Raw genomic sequence first — 27,656 nt, forward strand, 5'->3', positions numbered from 1 at the left:
CCAAGCAGCCAAGTGGAGCTCAAACATCAAGAGCTCCAGCAGTACATATTTGTGAGTCTGTGGTTAAGAGAGCAAGATTACAGTGTATGAAGGATCTATGTGACAGGAGGGAAAAGAAAGGAAGCTAGAGTAGGCCCTGTAAGCAATGGTTGCTTTCTATTTGTAACAGACTTTAATTCAAGATGCTTTGTTAATAAAATTATCTTCTATTACTGTATGAGTATATTTAATACCATTTTGGGAAAATCCTTTTTCCTGAACTGCTCCTGTTTTAATCTAATCTAATTATCTTTCATTTTCTCAATTCACCGTTTCTCCTCACGTCCCTCACTCGCATTGTTTGCATCGAGGAGTGAGGAGGCTAATTTACCTCATATACAGCATCCGTCTGTCTGACCCGACGTCAGGCACCGATAACGAGCATCAATTCACATGCCGATTCACATGTCAAACTCAAGGGGCAACCTCCGGTGTTGAAAAATGAAGCCAATGCAGAAGTGCAAAATCCTGCAGTTGGTTGAGTATCAACTTGAGGCTGGCTCCAGGAGACCTGGAAGTCACATACACACCAGATTCAAAAAAGCCAGATTAGACAGCAGAAATGAACATTTACCGTCTGGTTAATAAAAACGATATTGGTCTGATTAGTTCATGTTCTCGTGGGCACACACTATACGGGGTTGGTTAGGAGCTAGGCTGACCTGATTGACAGACAGGCGACCTGTATCTGTTTGTCTGAGGGCTTAAAGAGCCCATATTCTGCCCTTTTTTTGGGGTTCGTATATTTAATCTATGTACCTGAAAAACACACTAAAGAGCATATAAAACCAGAAAAAGCGAAATATGGGACCTTTAAAACCCGCCTCAGCTCCAGCTCTCAGCCTGTCGTTAGGGTGAGACAGGATTTCCAGCATGGCGGCTGCTGCCTATGAGCCTCTAACCCCCCCCCTGCAGGAACAGATGGCTGATGTCACTCAGACATCCATTAATATCTACAGCCTATTGTCGAACCCCTCTGTAAAGATGTTCAGGGAACCTTTCATTTATAAAAACATTTTGAAACCTTTTGGTTTATTTCACATAAAGAAACACGGGTTCAATGAACCGCACAGTAAGTTATTGAAATATGTTGTTTCCTGGAGACCTCGGGAGAGATTTCTGTTTTATCTCGTTTTAGGTACAGAGATATTTCCTCGACATGATTGGCATTTATCTGCAAAAACTCCAAATGCAAGACATTAGAAAATTCAAGTATGCTCTCTATAAATGTTCACTTCTGCAAATGTGGGATGCCAAGCTAACTTGTCAGAAAGAAAGAACGTTCTTATAGAGACAAGAAAGCAGTATTTTATCTTATCTTTGTTTCTGCTGAGTTAGAATAAAATCCATCCATGACCTCTGGACTGAATGTACAGACATGAAACTGATATTATCCTCTCGGCTAACTGTGGCTAGGATGACAAGGTGAGAGTGTTCCTTCAACAGTATTTGTTAACAGAACAGACGACTATTTATGGAACATGTGAAAAAAATAGGATCTACATTTTTTTTTAATTGTTTGAAAGACCCCTGGTGGACACTTTGGCTGAATCAGAGCTGATTGACGTACATTTTGTGAACTCCAGGTCACTGTAAATTTCAGACTACTTCCTCCACGGCTGCTGTGCTGATGACTATTGCCTCTGTACATGGGCCGTCATACAGTAACCACTAGGCTTTCAGCGCCCCAGGTTTTTGATTATTTTCCAACCAAACTGGTGCACAGCAGAGATGGGGAGGACTATAACATTGTAGATTTACACTAAAAAGAACATTTACCTGTTAAAATGTAGGATATCCTTTTAACAAAATGAATTATGAATCTCTAATTTGATCTTGCTTTTTCAGAGAGCACGGCTCGTACGCATTCCAGCATTTTCCGTCTTTCTTGACGGGACAGATGTTGAAGTTATTCAATTATTATTTTAACACTAAATAGGGGGCCAATAATTGAGCCCCAGACTTCCAGTTGTTTGTCAAAAGGTGTTGCAACACCAGGCTTGTAAAAGGGACTGAGCCTTTAAATGGGATGAGCTTTTATTTTAAGTTTATTTAAGATTTTTGAGACATAAGTCTTAAAACTTTTGAGACGATAGAAAGCGACCAAGACGAGTGCTATTATGCAACACCACTTTACTAAACTTAAACTACAGTGCAGCCTGTGAGGGACATGAATTGTATTCACTTTTATTATAAATACAAAAATCTAAGACATTAACAGTGCTTTAAAATTACATTTCTATCACTGGTCTCTCTGGATAAATAAAATAATGTGTTTTTCTTTTTAATCCACTATTTCTTAAGGGCTGATAAAACTCTCAACAAGATGATTAAAAAGAGCTGTTTAATTTGATAAACCAATCTAACTTCTGTTTGAAGCTTTATCATGTGAAAACGTTCGACATTAAGAGCCCATACAGAAGGAGATCCTTACATTCTAACACACTGTTCAGAGCTACGGGGTCTTACCAGACCACCAGAACCTTCCACGTATTCTAAGGACAAAGATCTTTAACTTTTAATTAGAGAGGTTCTTGCTCATTGTTAGGGGGGGAGCGTCTCTGCTTTGGGTCTCCTCTCGTGTTCTTCTTCTAATTAACATGGCTGGAGCCCCCAGAAGGCCGACTGCGCTCCACCTCTCCTCTCCTTCAGTTACCTTCAGCGTCTCCTGGCACTTTTCCATCTCCTCCTGCACTCATGTCCTTTACCTAATTATATCTGTAATTAATATCCTGCTCACAATGCTCTGCCTCCAGAGGAGCTCACTGAGATAAAGGCACTGACATACTAAACAGCCACTATATAAAAATGTTGCACAAATTAACTGCATAATAACTGCTGAGCCTCATGAGTCCTGAAACTAAAACGCTTGTGACCCTGCTTTCATACCAAAGGCAGAAGTGTATCATTGTGCAACTAAAGCCATATTTTATGAATCAATGGTTCAGCAGATTTGTACTTCTTCATTGATGCTATGATAGACATAGCAGCATGCAAAGATGAGATGAGATGAGATTCAACTTTATTGTCATTACACATATACAAGTATAGAGTAACGAAATGAGGTTTGGCATCTCACCAGAAGTGCAAATAAGCAGAAAGTGCAAGAGTCTGTGCTATGTACAGTAATTACAAAATTTACAGATGTAGACTAAAAAAAAGTGAATTATTAGGTATATATGGATGGCTGGATTAATGGGATGCTATAAATATAAATAAATGCTATAAATATAAGTGTATTCTTAGGATTATAATATACAGATTAAGGTGCAGTGAGCATGCTATACTAGTTTACAGATAATATAAAGAATATGGACATAATATGAACATACTATAATACAATAATACAGGTGGATGAGAGATGTGTGTGTGTAACCAGGAGGAGTGGTGGGGGGGATGATGGGTGTGAGGTGATATGCAGGGGAAAGGGGGGGGTCAGCAGGGGGCGGAGAGAGAGAGGGAGAGAGAGAGGGAGAGAGAGAGAGAGACAGAGTTCAGAGTTCGGGGGGCAGAGTTCAGTAGAGAGACAGCTCTGGGGAAAAAGCTGTTCCTCAGTCTGCTGGTTCTGGTCCAGAGGCTTCAGAAGCGCCTACCGGAGGGCAGGAGGGTAAACAGTCTGTGGGCAGGGTGGGAGGAGTCTTTAAGGATGCCATGAGCTCGCCGCAGACAGCGTTTTCTTTGGACATCCTCGATGGCAGGAAGTGGACACCTTGTGATGCGCTGGGCGGTTTTTACCACCCGCTGTAGCGCCTTACGGTCTGCGACAGAGCAGTTTCTGTACCAGACTGTGACACTGCTGGTCAGGATGCTCTCAATCACACAGTGGTAGAAGTTCATCAGTACAGCTGAAGACAGGTGGTGTCTCTTCAGTGTCCTCAGGAAAAAGAGGCGTTGATGAGCCTTCTTAACCAGACTGGAGGTGTTAGTGGACCAGGAGAGGTCCTCTGTGATGTGGGTCCCCAGGAACTTGAAGCTGGAGACAGCCATCCCGTTGATGTGAATGGGGTTGTGCGTGCTTCCTCTTTCTCTCCTGAAGTCCACGATGAGCTCCTTTGTCTTACTGGTGTTGAGGAGCAGGTTATTGTCAGCACACCAGGCGGCCAGATGCTGTACCTCCTCCCTGTAGGCCGTGTCATCGTTGTTGCTGATGAGGCCAATCACCGCCGTATCGTCCGCAAACTTGATGATGGTGTTGGATCCATGTACAGGTCTGCAGTCATGGGTGAAGAGGGAGTAGAGGAATGGGCTCAGCACACAGCCCTGTGGTACGCCTGTGTTGAGTGTGATGGTGGTGGAGCAGGTGTGTCCTGACCTAACATACAGGGGTCTGTTGGTCAGAAAGTCCATTATCCAGTGACGGAGGGAGGTGTTGAAGCCCAGGTCTCCGAGTTTAGTGTTTAACTTGGAGGGGATGACAGTGTTGAATACTGAGCTAAAATCAACAAACAGCATTCGTGCGGGATGAGAAACTCATCATAGGCCTCATTTTCTGCCTCGATATTTACCTTTTTGCGTAGTGTCTGAGATCACCTGGGCATTTGTAGTGAAGGATTGTTCAAGGTGGCACATCTGTTCTTAATTTTATGGTTTTTAAAAACAGAGAAGTTCAGCTCCTGGGCAATAGGATGATGGTCCGCAGATGTAGTGGTTGTCCATTTTTTGAGGACTGAAATTAAACTTGTGTCTTGATGCTACACAAAAGTGAAACATGTATAATGTACAAATGTCAGAATTTTAAATAGAATAAAAAAAAACCTGAAACTAGAGAATTAAACGTCCTTTTATCTATTTATTTAAGTATTTTATTTATGGTTTGTTCGATAGGGACAGATACCGTATATAGAGACAAAGGAAAAACAGCCGGTGTTGGTTTCTGAGACCAGACAAGTTGAGAACCAATGATTTTTAACCATAGGCTGAAAAAAAAAAAATGAACTGATATATATATATGTATAGAGAGAGAGAGAGAGAGAGAGAGAGAGAGAGAGATAATACATATTTTAAGATGTGACAAAAGTGTCAATTTTCTATGATGTGCTTTAATTTATGATTAATTTCATAAAAATGCTACTTTTCCAGTAGGTACAATGATTTGTATGATTAAGTGAAGGGCGTGCACATAATTGAAATGGGTTACAACATCTGTGTTTAGGCAAAATGTCTCAAGAAAACAACTTGGGGTTTTCAGTCCGTGTTTTAAAAAAAATAATATTTAATTTTAAAGGATTTATTGGCTTAATTGAAAGTTTCAAGGGCATTTTTGCCAAAACATCAAATGTTTGTACAGAAGACAAAAACTTTGTGCAAAAACAACCCAAAAAAGATATTAAATACATAAAAATATTTAAAAAATTACAGCAAGGAGCTCAGGGCCATATTGGAAAAGTTCACAGGGCCTTTTTGTACAACAGGAAATAAATGTGCTGCCTCCCTCCCCGTCCTTCACCCCGGCACTTGTCATCAAAGCCCGACACAAGTGCTTTAAAGCAAGTGCGAGGAGGTTGCCATGGCTACAAAGTCACCCCGTGGGTTTGGCTACCTCAATTGAGGTTGTTTTGTTTCCCTCTCTCTCCTTCTCCAGCGAGAGGGAAAAAAAATTCACGTGGCCAAAACTGTCAGAGCCGAGCTTTCATGACTTCAAAGGCCGCAGGATCCACGGGAGCTCAAAGACCTTTGTCAGTGACAACGTGCTGCTTTTCCTCCAGCTCCGTTCACATTCACTATTTGCCTCTAAGACTTCAGCAACAAGGACAATCAGCCTAGAGCGATCTGTAAATGTCCTCTGCTCTTACGTTATATCACTCCTGAGCACATGAAGCCATCACACTGACACAGGACAATTTTCACTAAATGAAGGTTTTGATCCCAGTCCAGTGAAGTGAATAGATTCTCAGAGACCGACATGGCAACAGTGGGACTATTGTATGGATTTACTGTACCATGGACTGTATTCATGACGCACGTATCCTTCATGGCATCACAAATGGGCTTGTTAGCTCACTTTTTGAATAATTCTTTTCAGTTGCTATGAAAGATTTCTTAAAGGCAGAAGTGAAGATATTTAGAAGTGAGGTTGGAGCAAAGTTTTCAAATGTATAGAGTCTGCGCTTGTGGCTAATGAAGTAGCTTCTAGCTAGTTAACCATAGTGTTTCCCACAGAAGGACATTCAATTTGTTGTGATAGTTTTTATATTGCTGACTTAAGAAGCTAACAAAAGCTTGTAGAACATAATGAACTGGAGAGCGACGAGTACTCAACCAGTGACTTGAGACATCCAATATTCTCATCGCTACAAATCCTTCCTGTCTTCTGTACAATGAGAAGGAAACCACAATCCTGATTCCATACAGGGGACAGACGCCACAAATGAATAAATGTCAGGTATGGCGAGCACAGACACAGATACCTGCTGATTAGATATGAAAAATAGTAGAATTTGGGGTAGTGTAATTATGCATCACTGTAGGTCAAACCCCCCCCCCCCTTTCAGATAAGAGTCCAAAACTGTTTCTTCTACCAGGCTGTAAACATGTTTATTCCGGCTGTAAAGTTGAACATTTTATGATGGGGCTCTATGAGGATTGAATCGCTTTAGGACACAGCCTCAAGTGGACACTCCAGGAACTGCAGTTTTAAAAGTCCAAAAGATTGCCGCTCTGTATTCACTCATGGTTGGCTTAAAAACAACCAATTAAAATCCCCGTTTTTGGGGACTTGTTACGCTCTGCAGAGCATTGACTCGCTCACATTAGAACATAGATTAATCCGACGTGCTTTTATGACCTGTGAACCCACTTTGCTCACTGTATCGACTTCTCTTCTCCAGGTCACGGCTTCAAGTTTGGACCAATCATTGGCAAGCTCCTGAGTGAACTCAGCCTGGGTGAGGTGCCCTCTTATGACCTCTCCCCTTTCAGAATCAGGCGCTTCCATGGAAACACCAAGTCGGCCTTATAGATCCAGGACCGGATTCAGTGACATCATCAGATCCTCATGAAGTCTTAATTAAATCTAACTGTAGCTTGATTTGTCATTCAGGGCTTGACATTAACTTTTTGTGGCTAGTGGTTTTCTAAAGTTAAGAGCCTCAATTTTGGTGTTGAGAAACGTGTGTGTTTGTGCACATTTGATGCACACCAGCTATCATTAAACATTAATACATCCAATATGACCCTGAGCTCCTTGTTGCATACGAAGAAACATACAATGTAATTAATCAACGTTCTTTGGGGTCTTACTTTTTCCCCTCACTTCTGTTTTGGGACAATCAGAAGAGACTGGGTTAATCTGAATGCTCTGACATTTCTCCTCTCGCTGTCATGGAGTGCGTAGAGAGAGAGACTGAATCGAGGAGAGCTGAGGGAGAGGAAATAGGAAGATAATCGGGGGGGGAAATAGTGGTTGGGTCTACAGCAGGAGAAAGAGTTAAAAATAGAGAGGCTCCTGCCCAGATTGGCAGTGTTGGCAGGTCTGCAGATGTCATTTGAGACAACTGCAATTTAAACATACATATGTATACAATTCAACCAGCCAAAATTTCTAGTCGCAGTGACTGTTACAACTCACTGTTGAAATAAACCTGCATAGGCAGGTAATCAAGGATTAATGTCAAGCCCTGTTGTCTTTTTAATTTAGCACTTCGTTGTTTTATCTGATGCTTTATTTGACGTTTTCAGCATTATCTACACTCAGTTTTGAGTCTTTATTGGAGACACAATACAGTGAAAAAAGTCAGAAAATCGTGGAGAGAGACAGTGGGATGACAATGGGGTGCACAAACTAACCACTCGTCCACTGGTGCCCAAGTTATTTGATATTTTTAAGGCAAATATATCGGATATCTATCCAGAGTTGTGTTTTCACAATACCAGAATTTTTAACTTCAGTATGAAACGAGTGAATATTCACTGTGATCAATACCTGTTTTGAAACCAGGGTAACAAAAATAGTAGTAGGCACCCAGTTAATATTGGTAATGTCTTGGTTTTATCTTTCTAAAAAAAAGTAGTCAAGCACTACACACTGTCCAAATTGAACAAACACAGGTGCAACCTTTCAGTACTGAAAGGTTACCCACCTATTTGTGCATTTTAGACGGTCCACTCTTTTTTTTGCTTGTGGCAGCTCTGGTCAAAACTTCTCAAGATCTGACGTTTTCTATTAAAGTTCTGTTACTTTTCAATACAATCACTCATCGAAATGACAGATTTTATCTTTTTAAAACATGTCGTATTGGAAAGTATTGAAAAGTTTGACATTATTCCAGCCTTCAGATCATTCATTTAGTACAATAATTCATAACTCTGTCAAATATAGCAAACAATGATGAACTTGTGATTGGTATGCATGTAGATTTAAACTGTTTCCTAATTTGTGCCAAAATAAAGTAATATAGTGTTGCATTATGTATCTTAAATAAAGATATTTCACATTATTACATTCGTGTATTGATTGATATTTTTTGTGTTAAGAAATGAAAATCAACATTCCTAATCGTCAACACATTCATATCACTACACACTGAAGGTTGAGGAGTGGGATATGTCAAGAATAATTATGCAAATTATCCATAAAAAGAAACACTTATATAGTTAAAAATAATTACAGAGTCTTTTACAGACACATTTTCTTTTAATGATGAAACATCTCTTTTTAAAAACGGGTACTTTTTGTTGTTGTGTTTTTTTCCATGCATCTTTGATGTTCTGCTTCCACGAGTGTTTCCTACTGATAACTGAGGTGAGGCGTTTCTGGATGTATTAAACATTGATAAAGACTGCATAGCATCAGCAGTGTTTTGAAGTGTTCTGAAGCAGTGTGTGGCTCTCAGACATGTGCTGGCTCATCTTGTTGACTTAAAGTAGTCCTGAGAGATGACTTCTGTGCCTTCTGTAAATCCTAAAATAAATATACCAATCCATCCCGTTTTGTCCCAAATGCCAGCAAACCTGTGATACACTAAATATGTCTTTGTTTTTAAACATTAAATATCTTTCTTGTTTTCAATTTTTACTTAAAAACTGTTCCATCCAACTCTTTATTTCCTGACTAAAATAAAAATTTAAATGTCTTGTCTAAATGTGTGTAAACCAATTATCAATCATCAACCAATTACACCGGTTCATTTATTGGCGTTTCCACTTGCAAATGTTTTGAATTATACCAGAATAACTGATCTGTACCATCCTACTTTTTTGAGTCAGGGTACGGCTGGCTGTGGAAACGCAAGCAAGATCAGGATTTAACGTCCCAAACCGTACTGAACCGAACCGGACCACTTGGTGGAAACGGGGCTTATGACATCTGACCAATCACTACACAGATTTGCATTTGAATGAATTACAGAAGGAACAACCTGTAGAAACAGAGAGCTACATGTATCATTAACTAAATAATGCTACCTTCATTCTGACCATAAGCACCGCCTCTGATAACCTGACATTGTTGTACATTTGTAAACTCACCCATCTGTGACAAATGTTAATAAAAAAGGAGCCATAATCACATTGGCTTGTATGATTTCATGCATCAGTAAGTCTCCCAGCATCCCCCATTTTGCCCACTAAATACATGGTTAAAAAGACATCAGCGGTGAGTCGTTTGTTTCCGAATCCAAACCAGCTGCGTGCTCATGCTTGAGGCGGCCTGTTGCCTGGATCTATTTCCCCGTGTACCGGTAAACATTCTAATCACTAATCAGACGGCCTATTACAATAGATACTAAGCAAGGCCATCAGCGGCAATGAGAAAATTATGCAGCGAGACGGCAGAGATCAGCCAGCCATTTGCTCCCTCGCCCCTAAGTGACTTCAGATGGATAGCAAAGGGCCATTATGCAAATAGCAAGAATTAGAAGAACATTAAACATGCAAATGCAAATATTCAACCACCAATAATCATCACATGGATGAATAAAACACTCCCTCTGCAACAATCTGTAGCATGGACAATCCCAAAAAGTCACACAGGAAATTCTGCAGGTGCACAAACACGACACCTGACTGTAGCGATCAGGAAGTTCTCCAAGGTGCATGCATAGTTATTCCCTCTGGTTGTGTAATGGTGCCAGTCCACAGTTCATTCAGTAAATGAGCAGCCTCAAGAGGCGTTGCAGAAGGGAGAACATGTCATCTAGTTCTCATGGAACAATCAACCAAACGTGTGAATGCAAGCTAGAGTTATTCTAATGGGGGGAAAAAACAACTTCAAAGTGAATTACAGCTGCTTTAATTTGTATATTAACATTTCTCATTATCGCTATGTGCAATGTGAAAGGGGTTGCTCATACAAAAAGATGAAACCACTGTCAATTGCAGCAAAGTCTTTGCTATTTTGTTTTGCTTTTTGGACTGAAAGGCTGCAGCAATGAAACAGGCTGTAATGGCTGCAGTGTAAATGTAGCAATCTGAGTGCATCCACTAAAAGTTCTCTCTTACAGACAGATTCCCTACAGACACAGACCTTTTTGTAAAAGTGGAAGATGTTTTTTTTAAACCACGAACAGCCGTTGCATCACTCTCTTTAAAGACAATGGAATCAGAGTCGTTTTTTTTTTTGCAAAGTACGTTTACACATACGAGGAATTTGACTCTGTGTTTTGGTGCAAAATATTTAGCAAAGGACTAAAACTAAAATATTAAGAAGCTATAGAACTGCAGCGCTCCTGCTGACAACCTATAGCCTCGTGACAATAATTTTACCACTAAAACATGGCTGCCCTGTGTTAGTGTGTGTTGGACAGATATTGTGATATTTCCGTAATAAATAATTGAAACAACAACATCACAACAAACTAATAGAACGAGGCAGCAGCCGAACAGTAACTTCCTTGTTCTGCACAGTGTAATGTTTTTTTTTTTTTCTCAATGGAGTCTGGTGGCTTGAAGACAGCAATGTTTTGCATCCTGATTTTTAACTCTGCAGAGATTCCTTCTGTAGCTGTCATTCTGATTTTTAACTGTGATAATAGGCACAAAGTTAAAAATGGACATCTTCACTGATGAATGGGGAATTCTTTTGTAATTTTAAATTTTAGGGATGTTGTATGTAAAATGAGACTGTTACCGTCACTTCCTGAAGAGGTGGGCGTATTTGCACAAACCTTACAGGAGCGAGAGACTTTGATTGGTTAATAAATCATTAAAGCAGAAATCTAGTAAAGCCAAGCTGCTGCAGCCACAAACAACACCATCCTTTTTCTATCTTTGAATATCACAGCAGAATATGAAGAGCTAAACACGAGCACCAGTTTGTCCCAGAGGACCGGAGCCAACAGTAAGACCCGTATCTGAAACCGCTCTTGTCACATTGGAAAGATGGAAAAGGAAAACACAGTGAGGCGGAGAATGACAGCAGAAGTGTTTTCCACACGATCGAGTTTTCAGAGTTTCAACTTTTCTCTCTCTCTCTCTGTCTGTCTGTCGTGAAAAAAGTCTCAGGCAAACACAAGTTTGAGATCATAAGTGACATTTCCCCCAGAATGCAAGCAGACTGGATGCAGCGATGAATATTTACAGGTCGAGTGTTGGCCCGAGGGTTTCTCTGGATCCGACCCAGAGGAGATAAGACAACACGGCTGCCGTTAGCAGTCACTGTGAGCAACTGGGCAACTCCTCCTACACACAGTCTATTTCAAGTGATGCATTGCACCAGAGTTAGCTTAGCTCCCTGAAGAGCTCTTTAATATGTTAGCAAAAGGAGGCCATCTTTGGTTTGGTGTGAAAAGGTTAAAAACACACCTGTGTATCATGGGACGAGACAGCTGTTAAAGTTAAAGCACACTGGAGAGAAAAAAAAAAAATGTTTTCAATGAACAAGCATGTGATTAAAAGGTTTGGTCCTTCTCTATTTTTGGGAGAAAAATACCTGACTTTCTGATATAACAGTTAAGAGTCTGTCAAACATCTCTGGTTTGTTGTAACCTTTTCACCAAATATCAGCCTGCTCAGCTGCAAACAGCAGGAACAGACAGCAGCTCCAGTGAAGCTGCAGGAACAAAAAGCAACACAGTGTTCGTCTTTCTTACTGAACCACACTGACAATAAATACAAACTTCAGTTGAAAAAGTCAGGTTGTGTCTTCAATTGGGACCTAAGATTCTTAAAAGAGTGGACTCTGAGCAAAGGCAGGGACATGAAACTTGTATCTTAGTGAGGATGCGTGGTTGACCCAGTTGCTAGGTATGGCACGTTTTTCAAAAGCTGTGATGAAAAATTAGAAAAAAAGTCAATCATAGAATCTTGTCAGACATTTTGTAATTATGAATACAATGAAATTAACATCTGTGTGATCATTTCTAAAACATGCTTTAGAAGTGTACAGTCTACAGGATGTTTCAAATCACATGCCCACCTGTGCAGCAGCTTCTTAATTAGTGATTGGATGCACCTGTGGAGGTGAGCACATGTAGAGGAACTCAACATGCATGTCTCACTTTGTACTGAAAAAAAGTCAGAGATGTAGAATTAACAGCATTAATCATTTATTTCCGTTCGGCCCAACTATGATTCAATCAAAAATATTCTTCATGTCGTGTGAAGAAGAACATTTCTCCATTTTCTCCTCAGCTTGAGGAACGCTTAAACCTGTTAAAAGTCCTCCTCACTACTCCTCAAAGTTTTACACCAAAGGAGCTCTGTTAAAGGCTGAGAAGCTTTGAGGATAACTTTCATCTTTAAAAAGATCTAGTCTTAACTTTGAGGGGAAATTCTAAGAAAATAACATGTTTCTAAGAATTGTCTCAGAATTTGGTCATTAGGAGCACCTCTTAGTACTTAGGAGTACAGGAGTTACCTGTTGTATTACCTGTTGCATTTTTAAAGCAGGAAGGTGTTGCTGCTGTTTCATAAAAAAAAAAAAATACCTTCCACTAACAAAAAGCTCTCTCTCTGTAGGGATTCTGAGAAGAATAATCTGCGCAGTCAATTTATTGGAGTGAATCCTCCAAAAATGTGAGCCTTTTATTCGTTTATTAAAGTCAACGTTTTGAAACTGAAACATTGGCAACTTATCTTCGTAATTTAGGCTGTGCAGGAGTTTCCTTACAATGTTTTGGCGATTAAAAAGTAATGGGTGCCTGGGGTGCTGATGGCGCAGTGGCGCAGTGGAGGCTGTGGTCCTCCAGGAGGGCGGCCCGGGTTCAAATCCGACCTGTGGCTCTCTTCCCGCATGTCACTCCCTACTCTCTCTCTCTCCCTTATTTCTGACTCTATCCACTGCCCTGTCTCTCAAAAATAAAAATCTTTAAAAAATAAAAAAGTAATGGATGCCTGGGTGTTCTACTTCTATTTTTATAGCTGTGGTATTGAAACACTGAATGATAATGTGAGATTTATTCTTAATTCATATCCAAGTTTAGAATTCTGCTATGAAACTGTGTTTAACATTACCTGTTAAAATGCTGGGATCCATGCAGAACTGTAAATACGCACACTGCTGGTGTTAACAATAACAAGAGGGTCTCGGGCTGATGTGCGGCGCTGCTGTGACCTTCAGAGGGCACAGCTGTAGCTCTCAGGCCTTTTTCCAAACACTCCTACACAACCCCAGAGACAAGCCGTGACACGAGGTCAGCCTGCACCAGCCCTGCAGGCTCCTCCTCACCTGTCCTCCTGATCAGCGCACACATGCACACATGCACACATGCATATATGCGTGTCTGCATGCTGCTGACCCGGACCTCGGTACTACAGACCTCCAGCTGAGCCTCAGAGGCAGAACCAGATCCAGCAGGACACAGGTCAGCACATGGTAATATACACATGAAAGTAAGGAGACCAGTTTCCAAGTAGGAGCACCAGCAGAGAGAGGGAGAGGTTTGTATGATAGCAGCTGAATTAAATATGAACAAAAAGAACAAGAATCAGATTTCTGTGACATGCTTAGGATGGACGCTGGATAACACGAAAACAAAAGAGGAGCAAACATTAAAACAAAAAACAAAAACTCAGACAACCTAATCATGTTAAAGATGGCAGCTTGATTTGTGTGCTTCCTGAAAATAAACGATATAATGTTAAATGTGTGATTTGCTACAGGAAGTAAGAAAACAATGTCTTCTACTGAAAAGATTAAAAGTATTGATGGACAACTTCAGGTAAGATAAGTCAGTTCACATGTGATGATGATCTTGAGATCAAGTTGGCAAGTCGGGGACCTAATTCATTTCCGAGTTGTTCCGACTTGAGCAGGTGTTCATGTACATTTTACAACACGGAAACTCGTTTTTCCGATGTTCCCGACACCACATGAATGCACCATTCCCCCTTCAGAGAGCTCCTATATTAGGACAGTCTAGATTTTAAAACTAGGTTCAATTTATATTTTGACCTATGATGTATGTGTGTGAATGTATGTACCAGGATTGCAATAAATAATATTTAGCCCATGCAAAAATCTTTTTCCTCAACACATTTAAATAATGACTTTTTCATCTATTTGTTATGTTTTCAGTTCCATTGCATCCAAATCTGGAGACAAATCCTGTGCCAATATTTGCATCAACAACAACCATCCTCTGTACAAAAAGAAGGAAACAAGTAAAAGTGTTGTTTGGGTACCTGTGAGTCCATGTTGAGGGATGAAGCAGGCCTAGAGTCCAGCTGGAGCCCTGTTCCTTCTGCAGATCCTTTAAAATCCTGTTGATTTTTGTCAAGCTTTGACACAAATCTTTGGATATTTGGTTCTTAATTTAATCTTTGTTTAGATTGTGTAAAAGCTGTGGAGGAGAAGCCCTGGATTGCCGGGATTCTGACTGGATTTACTGAAAACTTCTAAGTGAGCGGCCATGTTGTCTGTCAGTCATTTTGACTCTTAAAGGGACAGTTCGCCCCAAACCACAAGCCTTTTATATTTTTTGTCAATTACCTCTGATGATTCAGGAGGAGCCCTCGAGGGATCATGGGTAAGAATCTTTATTACTGCCTTACCTTGCAATAGTTTTGCATTGCCATACATCATAGTTTCATTGTGTTGTATCGAGGCCGTGCACGGTGTCAGTTTTGTATTCAAAGTAAACACAATAAATCAAATGTTCTCCTTTATGAAGTGCCTGTTTTCAGATTTTTAAAGGTTTTACTTTCACTGAACTGACAGAATCTGAAGTATCCGAACAAAACAGTCACAAATGAAGTTCAGAAAATATGAGAAAGAAAAGGGCATCCATAACATGACTGGACAACATGCAGTTTTCATAGCTGCTGGTTATTGATAACCTCTTTGTGGCTTACGTTTTTTTTGTTCAAGGGTTTTCAGTTTTGCCTACTTACAAGCTGCACAAAATGATGTTAATTCCATAATTCTGGCACTTTTCCGAGAAAATAAAGATTTAAATGTACTTTTTCATACTCTGTCCGACGCTCCGATGCCAGATTTAGCCTCCATTTCAGTGCTAGGTGTAGTTGGTCATTTTCACAGTATTGAGAAACGAGTGGTGAAGAACATTGTGGTGAGAATTAAGTATGAAGTACCTTCATGCTTGTATTACAATAACACTGGGGGCTCACCAGTGGAGTGATATAAACGTCATTCACACATCGACTCACCCCGGCTTCAAATCGAACCCATTATCCTGTAGACTGAGCCAGGCTTTAGCGGATGTTTTCCTTATCTTCATATTTTGGTCTTTAGCTTGAATGTGAGACAGAAATAAGCAACTTATGATTTATTGAAATATATTTTCAGTCGCAGAAGAAGAAAGAATTTGAACAACCCTCCGAGTCCTGGTATGGTAATAGGACTCCACTGGTAGTTCTGGTCTCAGTGAATCCCTGCTCCAGACTCTGACCTCTGTGACTCCCCCCCCCGCCTCCCGGCTCTCCTCGCTCTTGTTTAGAGGAGACCACATCCTCTTCCCCCCCAAGGCATACGCTCTCCTCGCTCTTGTTTAGAGGAGACCACATCCAGGCGTCACAGCCCCTGAACAGATGACAGTTCAGAGGGGCTGCCAGCCATTTCCCTGACACCAGGTCAGAGGCAATGACTGTGAGTCGGCCAAATAACACGACAGACTGTCAGCCAAGGAGTCGGTGGGGCTGGGAGGGGACCAGCAGCAGCATTTGGAAGGCTAATAAGCTCCAAGTGAGGAGAAAACAGTGAAGGCATTGCATGTTTTCCCTGCGTCTGCTTGTCACTGTCTGTCTCTAGGGAAAAGGTGTGCTCGCTCGCTCTCTCTCTCTCTCGCTCCATCATTGCCGTCTGGCCTCCCCCCTCCCCTCTTTTCCTGCAGAGAAGAGCTACAGTGTCTGAAAGGCCAATTTCCATCACTCAGCTCATGAATACTGAATGGCCTCGAGTAGTTTTGATTAAAAAGGTAAAAAGGTCACAGACAGAAAATCTGCAATCTTCCCCCGGTCGGAGAGGGATTTCTGGGAAAACAGGTGGAGGAAGAGGAGGAATAATTTCATTTTGAAACCAGAAGAGGGGCTGAAGCTGTTTAGGGGAGAGGACTTTTTCATTTCGTTCCTGATAGAAGAGAAATGTAAGGTATTAACACCCGAGAGAATTGCCTGAAATTGCCGTTTCCCTGTGCAGAAAGTGCTGAGGCAGCGGATACTGTTTTCACACCAGCAGAAAAACTTCCGCAAAATTTCCGCACAATTACTGACTCAACTTACCTGAGGTCATGCTTTTTGTTTGGTTCATGTATTGAGGTATTTGTCATATCCTGTTTTACTTTGTACTGCTTTCCTGCTCCTTGTGTTTACCCACATTGTTCTCACCTGTGTCTGGTTACCTCCCGATTTTCTGCGTATTTAATCCCTGTGTGTCCTCCCTCTTGTTTCAAGTTCATTGTGTGTTCCCTTGTGTCGACTCAGTCCAGCCTTTTCTACTCTGGAGTCTTCTAGTGTTTTTTGACCATAGCCTGCCTTCTTGTTTTTGCCCTTTGTCTGCCCCTTTTGTATTTATTTGTTTTTGCACCGCTGACTGCGTACTTGTGTACAGACCTGGACTGTTTATTAAAATTCTGCTTTTACCAAACTTTTACCCTGCCTCCTGAGACCCTCTCCTCTCCGACAGGGAAAGTCTACCACTCTGAGGGACATTTAAAAAATAAATAAAAACATTTTAAATACTTTATTCATCCAGAAATACTACTACCGCTACTGCCCAACATGTGAAGAGCAGACTCACTTAGATTTCTGGGGCAGCCTGCCTGAAATCTTGTAGAAGTCTGCAGGAGTGTGGAAAAAGGAGAAACTTCTGACATCCTGAGTGTGAGCAGCATCTGCTTGCTGCGTGTGAACAATCCCCTGCAGCACAGCCACAGTCAGGGAGGATTCACTTTCACTTACTGGCTCCTCACAGGATCTGACCTCGTCGCAGGTCGCCTCCTGCAGGTTTTTTTTGCTTGTCGGTGAGACCACACTGCAGGAGGGGGAGGGGGAGGGGGAGGGGGAGGGGGGGAACAAACATGAAGAGCCAAAAGTATTTGACCCATGAAGAGAAATACAGCATGAGAGTGACCTCCCAGCTTCCACGCATTTTCACAAAAACAAAATGCTTGAGTTCCTTGACTGTTGGCATTTCCTCTGACTCTTCATCAGTCTTCATCATGTGACAAAGAAGGAGGAGTGAAACAAGTCCTCAGGAGGGTTTTATTTATGGATTAGCAAAGTCAAGATGTATGCGTCCCTTTGGTGCATGTCGACTTGAAAGAGTCGTATGAAGTGAAGACTAAGATTTTGGATACAGTTAAAGTCGTAAGTCACTTGAAGGAGTGTTCGCTCTCTGAAGTCAGATGTCCTATGAAGGACAAAATACATATCAAAATATCAGATTGAATATTGATCAGTGATGGAGGATAACATCTCTTTCAAGGACACTTTGAGAAGTTAATGAAGTCTACACACACACACACACACACACACACACACACACACACACAGGTTTGTCATATAAAAGCAATGAATATGCGGCAGGCTTTGGGAGAACATTTATTTTGGTCCTCAGGTTGTCTTTCACTCACCGGTTGATTTTCTCCTTAAAGAACCTGATACTAAGTTAATATTTTATATGCAAAATATATTTTCCTAGGGCAGTTATGTTGCGTACCCCATGTACGAGGGTCACAGTGGCCGTGGGTTCCAGTCCAACCTCGGCTTTTTGTTGAATGTCGTCCCTCTCTCTCTCCTCCCAACGTCTCTCTTCACATAATTATCACGATAAAACTTTTCTCAGCGTTGACCAGCACCGGGCACTTTTCTTAGGATTGTGAAATGTTCCTCTGGTCAAATATAGTTTGTCATGTTCTGACAATAATTTATTAAACCACCATTAACTATCTGGTGTCTTCATCTTTCACTTAGGAGCAAAGGTCTGCCTTTAAATTACATTGTTTTTTGGACATTTAACATGAAAGTCATCTATATTGACTGATATGAACATTTGAATCGTTATAACATTTTTAGTCCTGTCTCCCAGGCCTAATCTGAACAAACCAACTTTTTTAAGGATATGGTATTTGTTGTTACAGGATGACGACATGTATACGTTTTTCAACGAGTCAATATTTCTCGATTGACTTTTCATCAAGAAGCCACATCAGGAAAGTGAGTTTAATTAAGTGCAATTCATCACCCTGAATCGAGTGTTGTAGTACTCCAAAGTGGTCTTGGTCTCGAGACCACTTTTTGAAGGTCTCGCTCTGGTCTCGGAATCAAAAGCATTTTTACTCGGCCTTGTCTTGGTCTCAGACTGGGCAGACTCTCGATTTTAAAAGAAGACTGGTCCAGACCACCACTGATCGGCTATTTTAACATCATGACTGAAATGAGAAGGAAAAGGCCTCTTTCTAAAAGAACAAACAACTTTAACTGATATCCCCTAGTTACAGCCGCAACCTTCCTGGTGTTACGTTCGAAGTGAGTGACCCGCCCCCTGCTGCACAAAATTTGATGATTTTTCATTGATATATTTAAGGTCTTTGTCTTAGACTCGCCCTGCCTTAGTCTTGACTTGGTCTCTATCCCTAAATGTCTTGGTCTCTGAGCACTCTGGTCTCGGTTAGTGTGGTCTGGACTACAACACCACCTGAACCTTTATGTAAAGTAGATTCTTAAAGACCAGAAATCCAGCTGCCTTTAGACATTCAGTTTGTGTTACTACCTGGAGAGCTCATTATAGTTTGAAGCTCTCTCAGCTCAGCTTTAGTTGTTTTTCTTTAATGAGAGGTGAAAAACTAAATCTGCCTGGTTCGTCTCCCTTTGAGGCATCACAGGGTCAACACTGCTCTTGACTTCTCTCCAAGAGCATAAAAACACCAAAGTGGACGCCTCAGATAAACAACATTTGCTCTTTTTGTTTCATGTGCATGCCCCGTGGACATGAGAGAACCAAAAGCACATTTAACTTCAAGATTTCAAACATGAAGCGAAGACAGGAAAACAACGCCTGCAGGCTTTTTAAAACAATCACCATCATTTATTTACAATATATTAAACTGTAATGCAAAATTTATAACAAGTGGTCAATTTGTTCAATAATGAAAATAAACATGAACTATTTTCAAAGCTAGCATGGATCATACACATGTATATATAAATAGTGTGTGCAGTCAGCGATATTACGTCTGCTGTTTTTTTTATTTTTTTGTTTTGTTAAAGTCAGACACATCAGGGTCAAAAAAAACATTTCCACACGTGTCGACTGCATAGAGAATAAAAATGAAGAGTCTACAAAAAGCATGTGTAATAAGATTCACACCCAACGTCTCCCACAACAAACAACATCCACTTTACTCTTTTTTTTTTTTCAGCCCCAAAAGCACTTTTGGACTTGAAATGGCTTTCAAACCATTACCACAGCGTAATGCCACTCAGTGAACAACAGACACATGACCACAGGGAGGGATGTCAGCGACCATGAAGATGTAGGTCTCCTTTTTTTTTTTTTCTTGCTGTTCAGAGGCCTCGTCGGGTTGAACAGACAGACAGACATGCCTCACAGACACAGAGCATGAGTTCACAGTATTCATTAAACAGGATGGAGTATGTCCAGTTCATGAAGATACACTTAGAGTACCAAAATGAGGCTTTTTAAAAACGAGGCTGCTGATTTTCTACATCTTTCTTTTTCACACCAAAAACACATGGAAAGAATCATTTCAGGTAATTATTGTGATGAGCTGATTCGTCTGCAGGACTGACACACTCTCACTAATGAGAAGTTCAAAACTGCAGCTTGCAAAGCTCAAGGCCCAGGGCTTCAACATATGACTATCCAGGTTTCAGCAAGTGCCAGGCAGCAGGGGCAAGTTAGTGCTAATACACAAGTAATTTGAGGTTATAGTTTCAAATTTAAGAGACCGGGTTTGGCAATAATTACAACCAAGCAACGTCTGGTTTGAAGTTTTGAAGTTACTGACATGTAGGTTTAATCACTTGTGTAACTTACCAATCTACTCTGATAGCCTAAGTAGAAACCAACTTTGACAATTTGTTTCACACTGTTTCGGAGTTGAACCCTGTGTTTGTTCCAAGCATCCATTGGTCCAATGACAAAACACAGATTTAGCTTTTGGTCGCTGACCAAGGCGCAATTTGCTGACATGTCAGACACTCAATGAATAATGCCAACAGGACAATAACTATCGTCATAATTCCAGCTTTTCACTTTTCATAAGGAACGGTGAACAGAGCGAGATTAATTCTAGAGAGTTCTGAATAGAGACTGTGTCTAGTTTTGTTTTGACCAATCTCTGATTTCGTAGGCTACCTACTTATGATAAGTCATCAGACAGTCAAGAGTTACTTAAACCATTGGTTTTTAAAACAGACTTTGATGGTGGTCGCCATAATGGAAATGCTGTCTGTAACTAGCCTTCAGTCGACCTAGTAACAGGCAAAGAGTTGAGCTGAGGAGGGTCCTTGAGCCTCCTAGTGAAAAGCAACAACGCACCTGATGAGTTTGGTTCTTGTACCAGGCTGTGAACATCTTTATTTCTGCTGTTTAAATGGGCATTTTAGAATGGGTGTGTATTGGATTTTGCAGCAAGCCTAAATTGGTCACACGAGGAACTGCAGGTTTTTGCGCTTCATTTGGTTTAATTTTTCCACACGAGGTGGCCAACTTGGGTGTAGCCAGCAGTTAGCAGCTAACACTTCCCTTTTCATTCTTATTTTTTGTTTACAGTCTAACAACTTAAGTCGAGAAAACACCTCTAAGAGATGATCATTAGATGCACTTCTATGTAGATGTCTGTTTAAACACCAAGTGTTCAATGATTGCATTTAGGTGGAGGTCGTTCTGCCCTTTTTGCTCTACACACAGACTGTTTGCCTGCACATAACCAAAGGCTGCTGAAATGCTTATGGTCGATAGTACTCGGACTACAAACCTAAACCAGAACACACAGCCCCATAACTTTAGATTCAGCATTGTTATGCTGAAAAGCGCTGCTGGACTAACTGCTGTCATGATTTTCAGACTGATATTGAAAAAGGTTTGGGGATAAAAATATGTTTCTGAAATAAACTTTGAAATATCTCAATGTCAAGTTAGCAACGAAGCTAGCTGAGCTTTTGGGAATTTTGGGAAGTACCAACACTTTTTCCATCAGTATGTTCTGAAAAGCTGAAAGTAGATGGTTTAAGGTCATGATGGTGTGTAGAAGACAGACACATGCTATAAAATCTCCAAAATACTTCCGAAGAGGAGAATTCCATTTTTCTTTTCATTTTGGTCTTCCCATGTGATTTGATGCCAGTTGAAAAATGTAGAAAAACACCGGTCTGTCCCTTTAACATGCTGGGTTGGGAAGCCATGTGATCTGAAGTTTTAGTGAGAAACCATTAAATAAGTGGTGCATATCATCAAGTACATTCCCTTTAGAGAAGGAAAGCACGTCATAGTTAAAACACAGACGACAAGCACAAGGACAAGCATGAGGACAGAGTCCTGTCATCACTGAAGAATTCTGCCGAGTATTTAGTCAAAGAGAGATAAGACAAAGTGTTTTACAGAGGTAAACCGTAGGGAAAGTAATTAGCCTGACGGAAAGTCCTCTGCAAAACAAAAAGTGTCAAACATCAAAAACAAGAGATTCAAATGGAGAAAAAAAAAGCTTCGCAGCAGTCAGCGATGCAATCCTCGTCCCCTGGAAGGAGGAGATAATTTGCCAGCAAAAGGCAGAAAAACTTTGCAGGCAAACAAAAGGCGAGCAGATGAAGATGAGAAAGCGTTCAGCGCACAGAACAGCAGCTGCAGAGGAGCCAGCTGTGGAGGAGCCCACTTACATCAAATGGCACTTATCCCCAAGAACAAAGAAGAAGAAGAAACAAAAAGGCTGGGACTTTTCCCACGACTCCATTAACAATAAGTACAAGAGTGTGCACACATATTCTAACAAAGGCTTTTTGGCAAATACATTGTACAATGCTAATACATGTTATTGTGGTGTATTATATTTGAAGAAGAGAGACAGAGACAAGGAGAGAGAATCTTTCAGCACTGCAACCTTGAGTTCTTTGGCTCAGTTATGACCATGATAACTTGAGTTAAACTGCTGCATGCATGCAACCAGCAGGCGTTAACAACGGAGCTGCTGAGAGTGCAGTGAGGTCACGCATGAGTTTCTTGGTTTTGTAACAAATATGACCAAATCCTGCGAGGATCTGACTGAGTGTTTGAGCATCTACAGTGTTTAAATGTTTCCTGCAGGATTGTGAATTTCTGCCTGACCACACCTTTTGGTCGACCTTTGCATGCAAACAGTCTCAGATGAACGAGTGATGTGTGCACAGTCGGAGAGAGGACTACGACGTGCTCTCGTGAGGCGTGTCCTCGCCGTCGTCATCTTTCACATGGCTGCCGTATCGGTGTCTGGAGTAGTGAGAGCCTGGGGTCGCCCCACCCTCTTCTTTTTCTTCTTCTTCCTCTTCTTCATCAGATCCATTGAAGCAGTAGCGTCTTCGGCCAGTGGAGCTGCAACAGGAGTGAACAAACAGAGACTTGAATTATTATTTAATCAAAGAGCAGAAAACACTACAGTGCCAAGAGAGCTCAGTCCACTGAAACAGCGAAATAAGGGAAGAAAGAAAATCCTCAATACTACTTTGAATACATCATTGTTTTCAGAAAAAAAGGGCAAGAAAGGATGCTAAAAAAATCTTATACTGAAAAAATATTCAACGTTAAACTCGTGGGTTTGTAGGCTTCTGAAAGTATAATTGATAATGATCATTTTAAATTTGGCACTATCTTAAAATCCTTGAGGTCTCAATGCTTAATAGGTCCACAAATTGGTGGAATTGTTTCTGTAGATTTCTTTGGCCTGCAGCAGTGAAACAGGCTGTAATGGCTTCAACATAAAACCTTGCCGGGTCCCAGTGCGTCCACTAAAAGTTTTTTGTTTTTGTCACTAACAGGCTCAGATTGTTATTCTGAGTGTCACACCACTTTACAAAAAGGACGCCTTCAGAGATAGACCTTTTTGTTAAAGAGGAAGATGAGACAGCTTTTACATTACTCTCTTTAACGACACCAGACTCCATTGACAGAAACAGTTATTTTAAAGGAGTTGCTTTAGTTCTTTGGTATTGTTTTGCCTTTGTCTCAGTTTTGATACAGACTAAAAACACACTACATAAACGTATTGGTTATGTGTAAACATGGTTCTCTGAGTGAACCAGTTAGAGGAAAAACAACTCCTATGTTCTACAAGTTAAAATAAGTGATTTTGTCAATGAAATCTGGTCTGACAGTCAATGTAAGTCCTGAACAAAAAGGTCTATCTCTGTATGGATCCTTTCTGTAATGCTGTCAGACCCTCACAATAACAATCTGAGTCTGTCGGTGACGAAACCAGAACTTTTACTGAATCCACTGTGATCAGGGTGTATTCAAGTTGTCACCATTACAGCCGGTGATGAATTGCTGAATGAAGCAATTTACTGGAGCAATTCTACCTTTAAGATGGGTTGCCAAATTGGAGACTTCTTCACAGTAATCCACACAAAAAAACATGCTGTCGCTTCACAGTGGCTTCAAAGTGCTGAATTGAATGTGATTGGACTATTTTGTTTTACTTTACTGTCTTCTAACTTTGCACATGTAAGGAATGTTTCAAATGTTTTTCTAAATTTGACAAACATGTAACCAGAGTAATAATGAGGTTCATATCATGAACCTCATTGTTTTGTGTACTGCAGTGCATTGAGCTCTCCTACCAACACAAAGCATCTCTCACATCTTATGAGCACAAAACCTCATGCAATGCATTTTCATTCTAGCATGCAAACACTGATTATGAATACAATGTCTATACTGTTTAAAAAACACACAAAGCTCTGTGGAATCATCCTCTTAATAACCCTACACTTGTAAGTGAGTATGCATGAATATGATAAAAACAATCAACTAGAGAGAACCATTAAGAAAAGGAAATGTCTAACATGACTTAATAGATATTTATTGTGTGAATCTCTCAGACTCTGATGCAAGAAAAATACACTCCAATCCGCGGGCTACATGCAGTTCAGCCCAGCTTTTTTCATATTATCTAGTATTCAAACTGCTTAAATATTGCAAACTGGGGTTTAATTACTGTCAAATGTGCATCTCAAATGAATTTGCCAGTTGCTGTAAATCAATGCTCGGGGTCTAATTATGCCTGCAGCGTTGGGACTGGAAGGTAAAAAGTGATTACGGCCTCTTTTAATTGACTCCTGTTATTTTTACCTTTCTGGGGCCATAAATCAATGTGACATCTCAGGAGTAATTAAAGGCTGAGTTTACATCCCTGTTGGGTGAAGCATCTCACCAACTACACTTCCCAATGTGGTAAAACAAGTCTTTTCTGCTCCCCAAAGGGTCCTCAATTAAAGCCCGAACTCTTCCGAACCAGTGAAAAGACAGCATTAGACGTTTTGGTTACGAGTGCTTTTCAAAGCTGAATTTGTGAAGTAAACATCAAACATTGTTAGCATGCCAACGAGGACACGTCAAATCCAACGCAGAAAATTAGAATTCACACTGTGGAGGTGTGAGCGGATCGGTTAGGTCAATCCATGCTTCAAAAACACGCCTTTTTCAGGGGACCAGCACCTGCCTGCCTCAGTCACTGTCAGGCCGGTAGAGGTACTTCATCATCAGGCTGTCCACCTTCTTCTTCCTCTTCTTATCGTCCTTTTTGTTCACTTGCTGGTTCTCGCTTGGCGGCCTGGCTTCCTCTTCCTCTTCTGGACTGGACGTCTTGCGAGTAGGGGCCCTCTTCACACTGCTGGAGCTTCGGTAGGAAATGGTTGAGGCGCCTGAGCTCGAGTCCGATCCAGACTCAGATTCTGAAGAGGAAGAGGAAGACGAGGATGAAGAGGAAGATTGGTCCCTCTTCTTGGACTTTTTCTTGGACTTCTTGGATCTCCTACTGGAGCTGCTCCTGTGCCGACGATCGTCTCCTGAGCCGTCCGACTCGGAGCTGTGGCTTCTCTTCTTCTTCTTGCTCTTTCCTTTGCTCTTGCTGCGATGGCGGCTGCTGCAGCTGCTGGTGCTGCGGGCCGGTCTCATGCAGTCCACTGCTGAGGCAGATCGTCTCAGACTGCTGGCAGGGCGAGCACTGTCTCGCTTCAGGGTGCTGTCTTCTTCTTCGTCTTTCTTGGACTTTTCTTCATCACACTCTGAGTCTTCCAAGCTCCTGCGCTTGAATTTGATAGGCTTGAAGCTCAGCACCTCGTTGATGGCTTTCTCAAGGTCAGGGTCCAGGTAGTTCCGGTGACTGACTGTTTTGATGTCCATGGTATCAATTGGGTCATTATCGGATGTTGTCGCTCTGGCTTGAGATGGAGGCATGGAGATACTTCTGCCGATGGACGAGTGAGGACTATAGGCGGATCTCTCTGTTAAGGCAACACTTCTACTGTCATCCATATCAACGTCAAACTCGCTCAGGCGGCAGCTCCGTGCCAGCGACATATGAGAGTCGGCTCGGCTCACACTTCCAGGACTGCGACCCCCTGACCGTCTGCTGAAGGAAGGACTACTGGGAGTACTGGAATACATTGAGCGTCCACCTCTGTCCTGTTCGAAGCGTGAGGTGGTTCGACCTAAGCTGATGGTAGACTTGGCATCATCCTCTGGGCTCAACCCGAGGCGTGTGGAGGCCCGACTCGGTGCAGTGAATGAAACGGTGGATTCTTTGTCAAAGTCACCCCAGCGGCTGTCCATGCCTTTCCTGGCTCGGCTGTTGGCTTCAGAATACGCCTGAGAAATGACAGATTCTCTGCCGTTCTTGTCATCGCCTGCCTGAGACTTCCTCCTGGAACTGAAGGAGTACGCGTCATCCTGATCGGTGCTTTTGGGTTTACTTTTATGGTAGGAGAGAGTGTCTTCTGAATCAGCGTTCTCCTTAAGGGCGCTGAAGAGGGCGTCCCCTTTGCCCCCGATGGAATCAAGGTTGGATCGTTTTCTGTAGCTGAGGGAGCTCATGACCGACACCGACCTGTTGGAGTCTACCTCTTTACCCTCTTTATTTACCTCTTTCCATTCCTTACCCTCTTTCCACTCTTTCCCTTCCTTTGAGTCTACATTTACAGCAAATCTAGAGAGAAACAACAACGGAGAGGACAGAGGAATGAAGACAAAGGGAGAGAAGATGACAAAGATGAGATAAAGGACCAAGAGGTGGTGAGTGAAAGAGGAGAATGAAGAACAAATTAATCAAAACAGAAATGTGATGAGAAATGTAAGAGCTGGAAATTAACCCAACAAAAAAAAAAGGTACAGTAATGACATAAAAGAAAAGGATTAAGAGGAGCGCAAATGGAGACAACCAGGAGGGAATAACAAGGCCATTTTCTGTCCTGAAACAAACAACACAATCATTTGACTGCCCACCAAGGATGAACACAGGCTAGAGTCATGATAACAATGGAACATCCTGCACTTAAGAACCACGTTAAAGCAAATGGAATATTTGTGCAACTGAAGCATATTGACCAGACTCTAACATTTACACAGCCATTTTGTTCAAATTCTATTACAAACAGAACGCTACCAACTAATTTAATTATGATTTAAATTGCTCTGATGTTTTATCAGTAAGCTTAATGTGTTTTTTAGTTGGCAAAAGGGCTGTGCCGTCAGTATAACAGCTCCACCAGACGATTCCTACTGCACAGACTCCCAGTGACATCATGAGAGCAATATGTCAGCTCCCATTTCTGCGGGATTTAGGCTTCAATTTTGTACAACATCAGTAGAGACTTTTCGTCCATCTTATTTACAGTCGGTGGTCTGAACCAACGCGCTTAACTTTTAGCTCTATGTTCCTTTTACCTCTTCTTGTTGGCCTGTTCTTTGTTAACTTGCTGTGAGAAGTGACAAACAATGTCATTGTACTTGTACTCATTTAAATGTGAATTCAAGCCACTGGAATTTAACTGACGCCACTAAAGTGGGAAGTGCTCGGTAGATCTATGAATCTCTCTGTGCCTGCCGACGGGGACACGCTGCTAACAGAGATTTAAAAACTCCCAAAGTTTTTAAAGTTGGGAGTGGCTCAGCTGGGGGAGGGAAGTTAAATCTTCAGGTAAGGAGACAAATCTAGGGCAATCGAAGCTGTCAGCCTGCAGACACATTCATTAATCTCAGCACGCTGCTCAGGTAGACGATGCCAGCTGGCCAT

The 27,656-nt window shown here is 41.4% G+C and overlaps 2 protein-coding genes across 5 annotated transcripts in view; one reads left to right on the forward strand and one right to left on the reverse strand.

The window, feature by feature from the left end:
* pipox (pipecolic acid oxidase) overlaps positions 1–8,477 on the forward strand; it is a 28,595-nt gene extending 20,118 nt beyond the window's left edge. For both annotated transcript variants that reach the window (XM_065960243.1, XM_020640976.3), the window contains one exon: positions 6,867–8,477. In XM_065960243.1, the coding sequence (XP_065816315.1) occupies positions 6,867–6,908 (42 nt within the window). In that variant the 3' untranslated portion in view covers positions 6,909–8,477. The remainder of the gene's footprint in view (positions 1–6,866) is intronic.
* A 14,346-nt stretch (positions 8,478–22,823) lies between these two features.
* myo18ab (myosin XVIIIA b) overlaps positions 22,824–27,656 on the reverse strand; it is a 107,091-nt gene continuing 102,258 nt past the window's right edge. For all 3 annotated transcript variants that reach the window (XM_065960523.1, XM_065960521.1, XM_065960522.1), the window contains 2 exons: positions 25,086–26,570; positions 22,824–22,960 (listed from right to left, as the gene is read on the reverse strand). In XM_065960523.1, coding sequence (XP_065816595.1) covers positions 25,091–26,570 — 1,480 coding nt within the window. In that variant the 3' untranslated portion in view covers positions 22,824–22,960; positions 25,086–25,090. The remainder of the gene's footprint in view (positions 22,961–25,085; positions 26,571–27,656) is intronic.

The sequence above is a fragment of the Labrus bergylta genome, chromosome 11 (assembly GCF_963930695.1).
Source record: "Labrus bergylta chromosome 11, fLabBer1.1, whole genome shotgun sequence".
Classification (NCBI taxonomy): domain Eukaryota; kingdom Metazoa; phylum Chordata; class Actinopteri; order Labriformes; family Labridae; genus Labrus; species Labrus bergylta.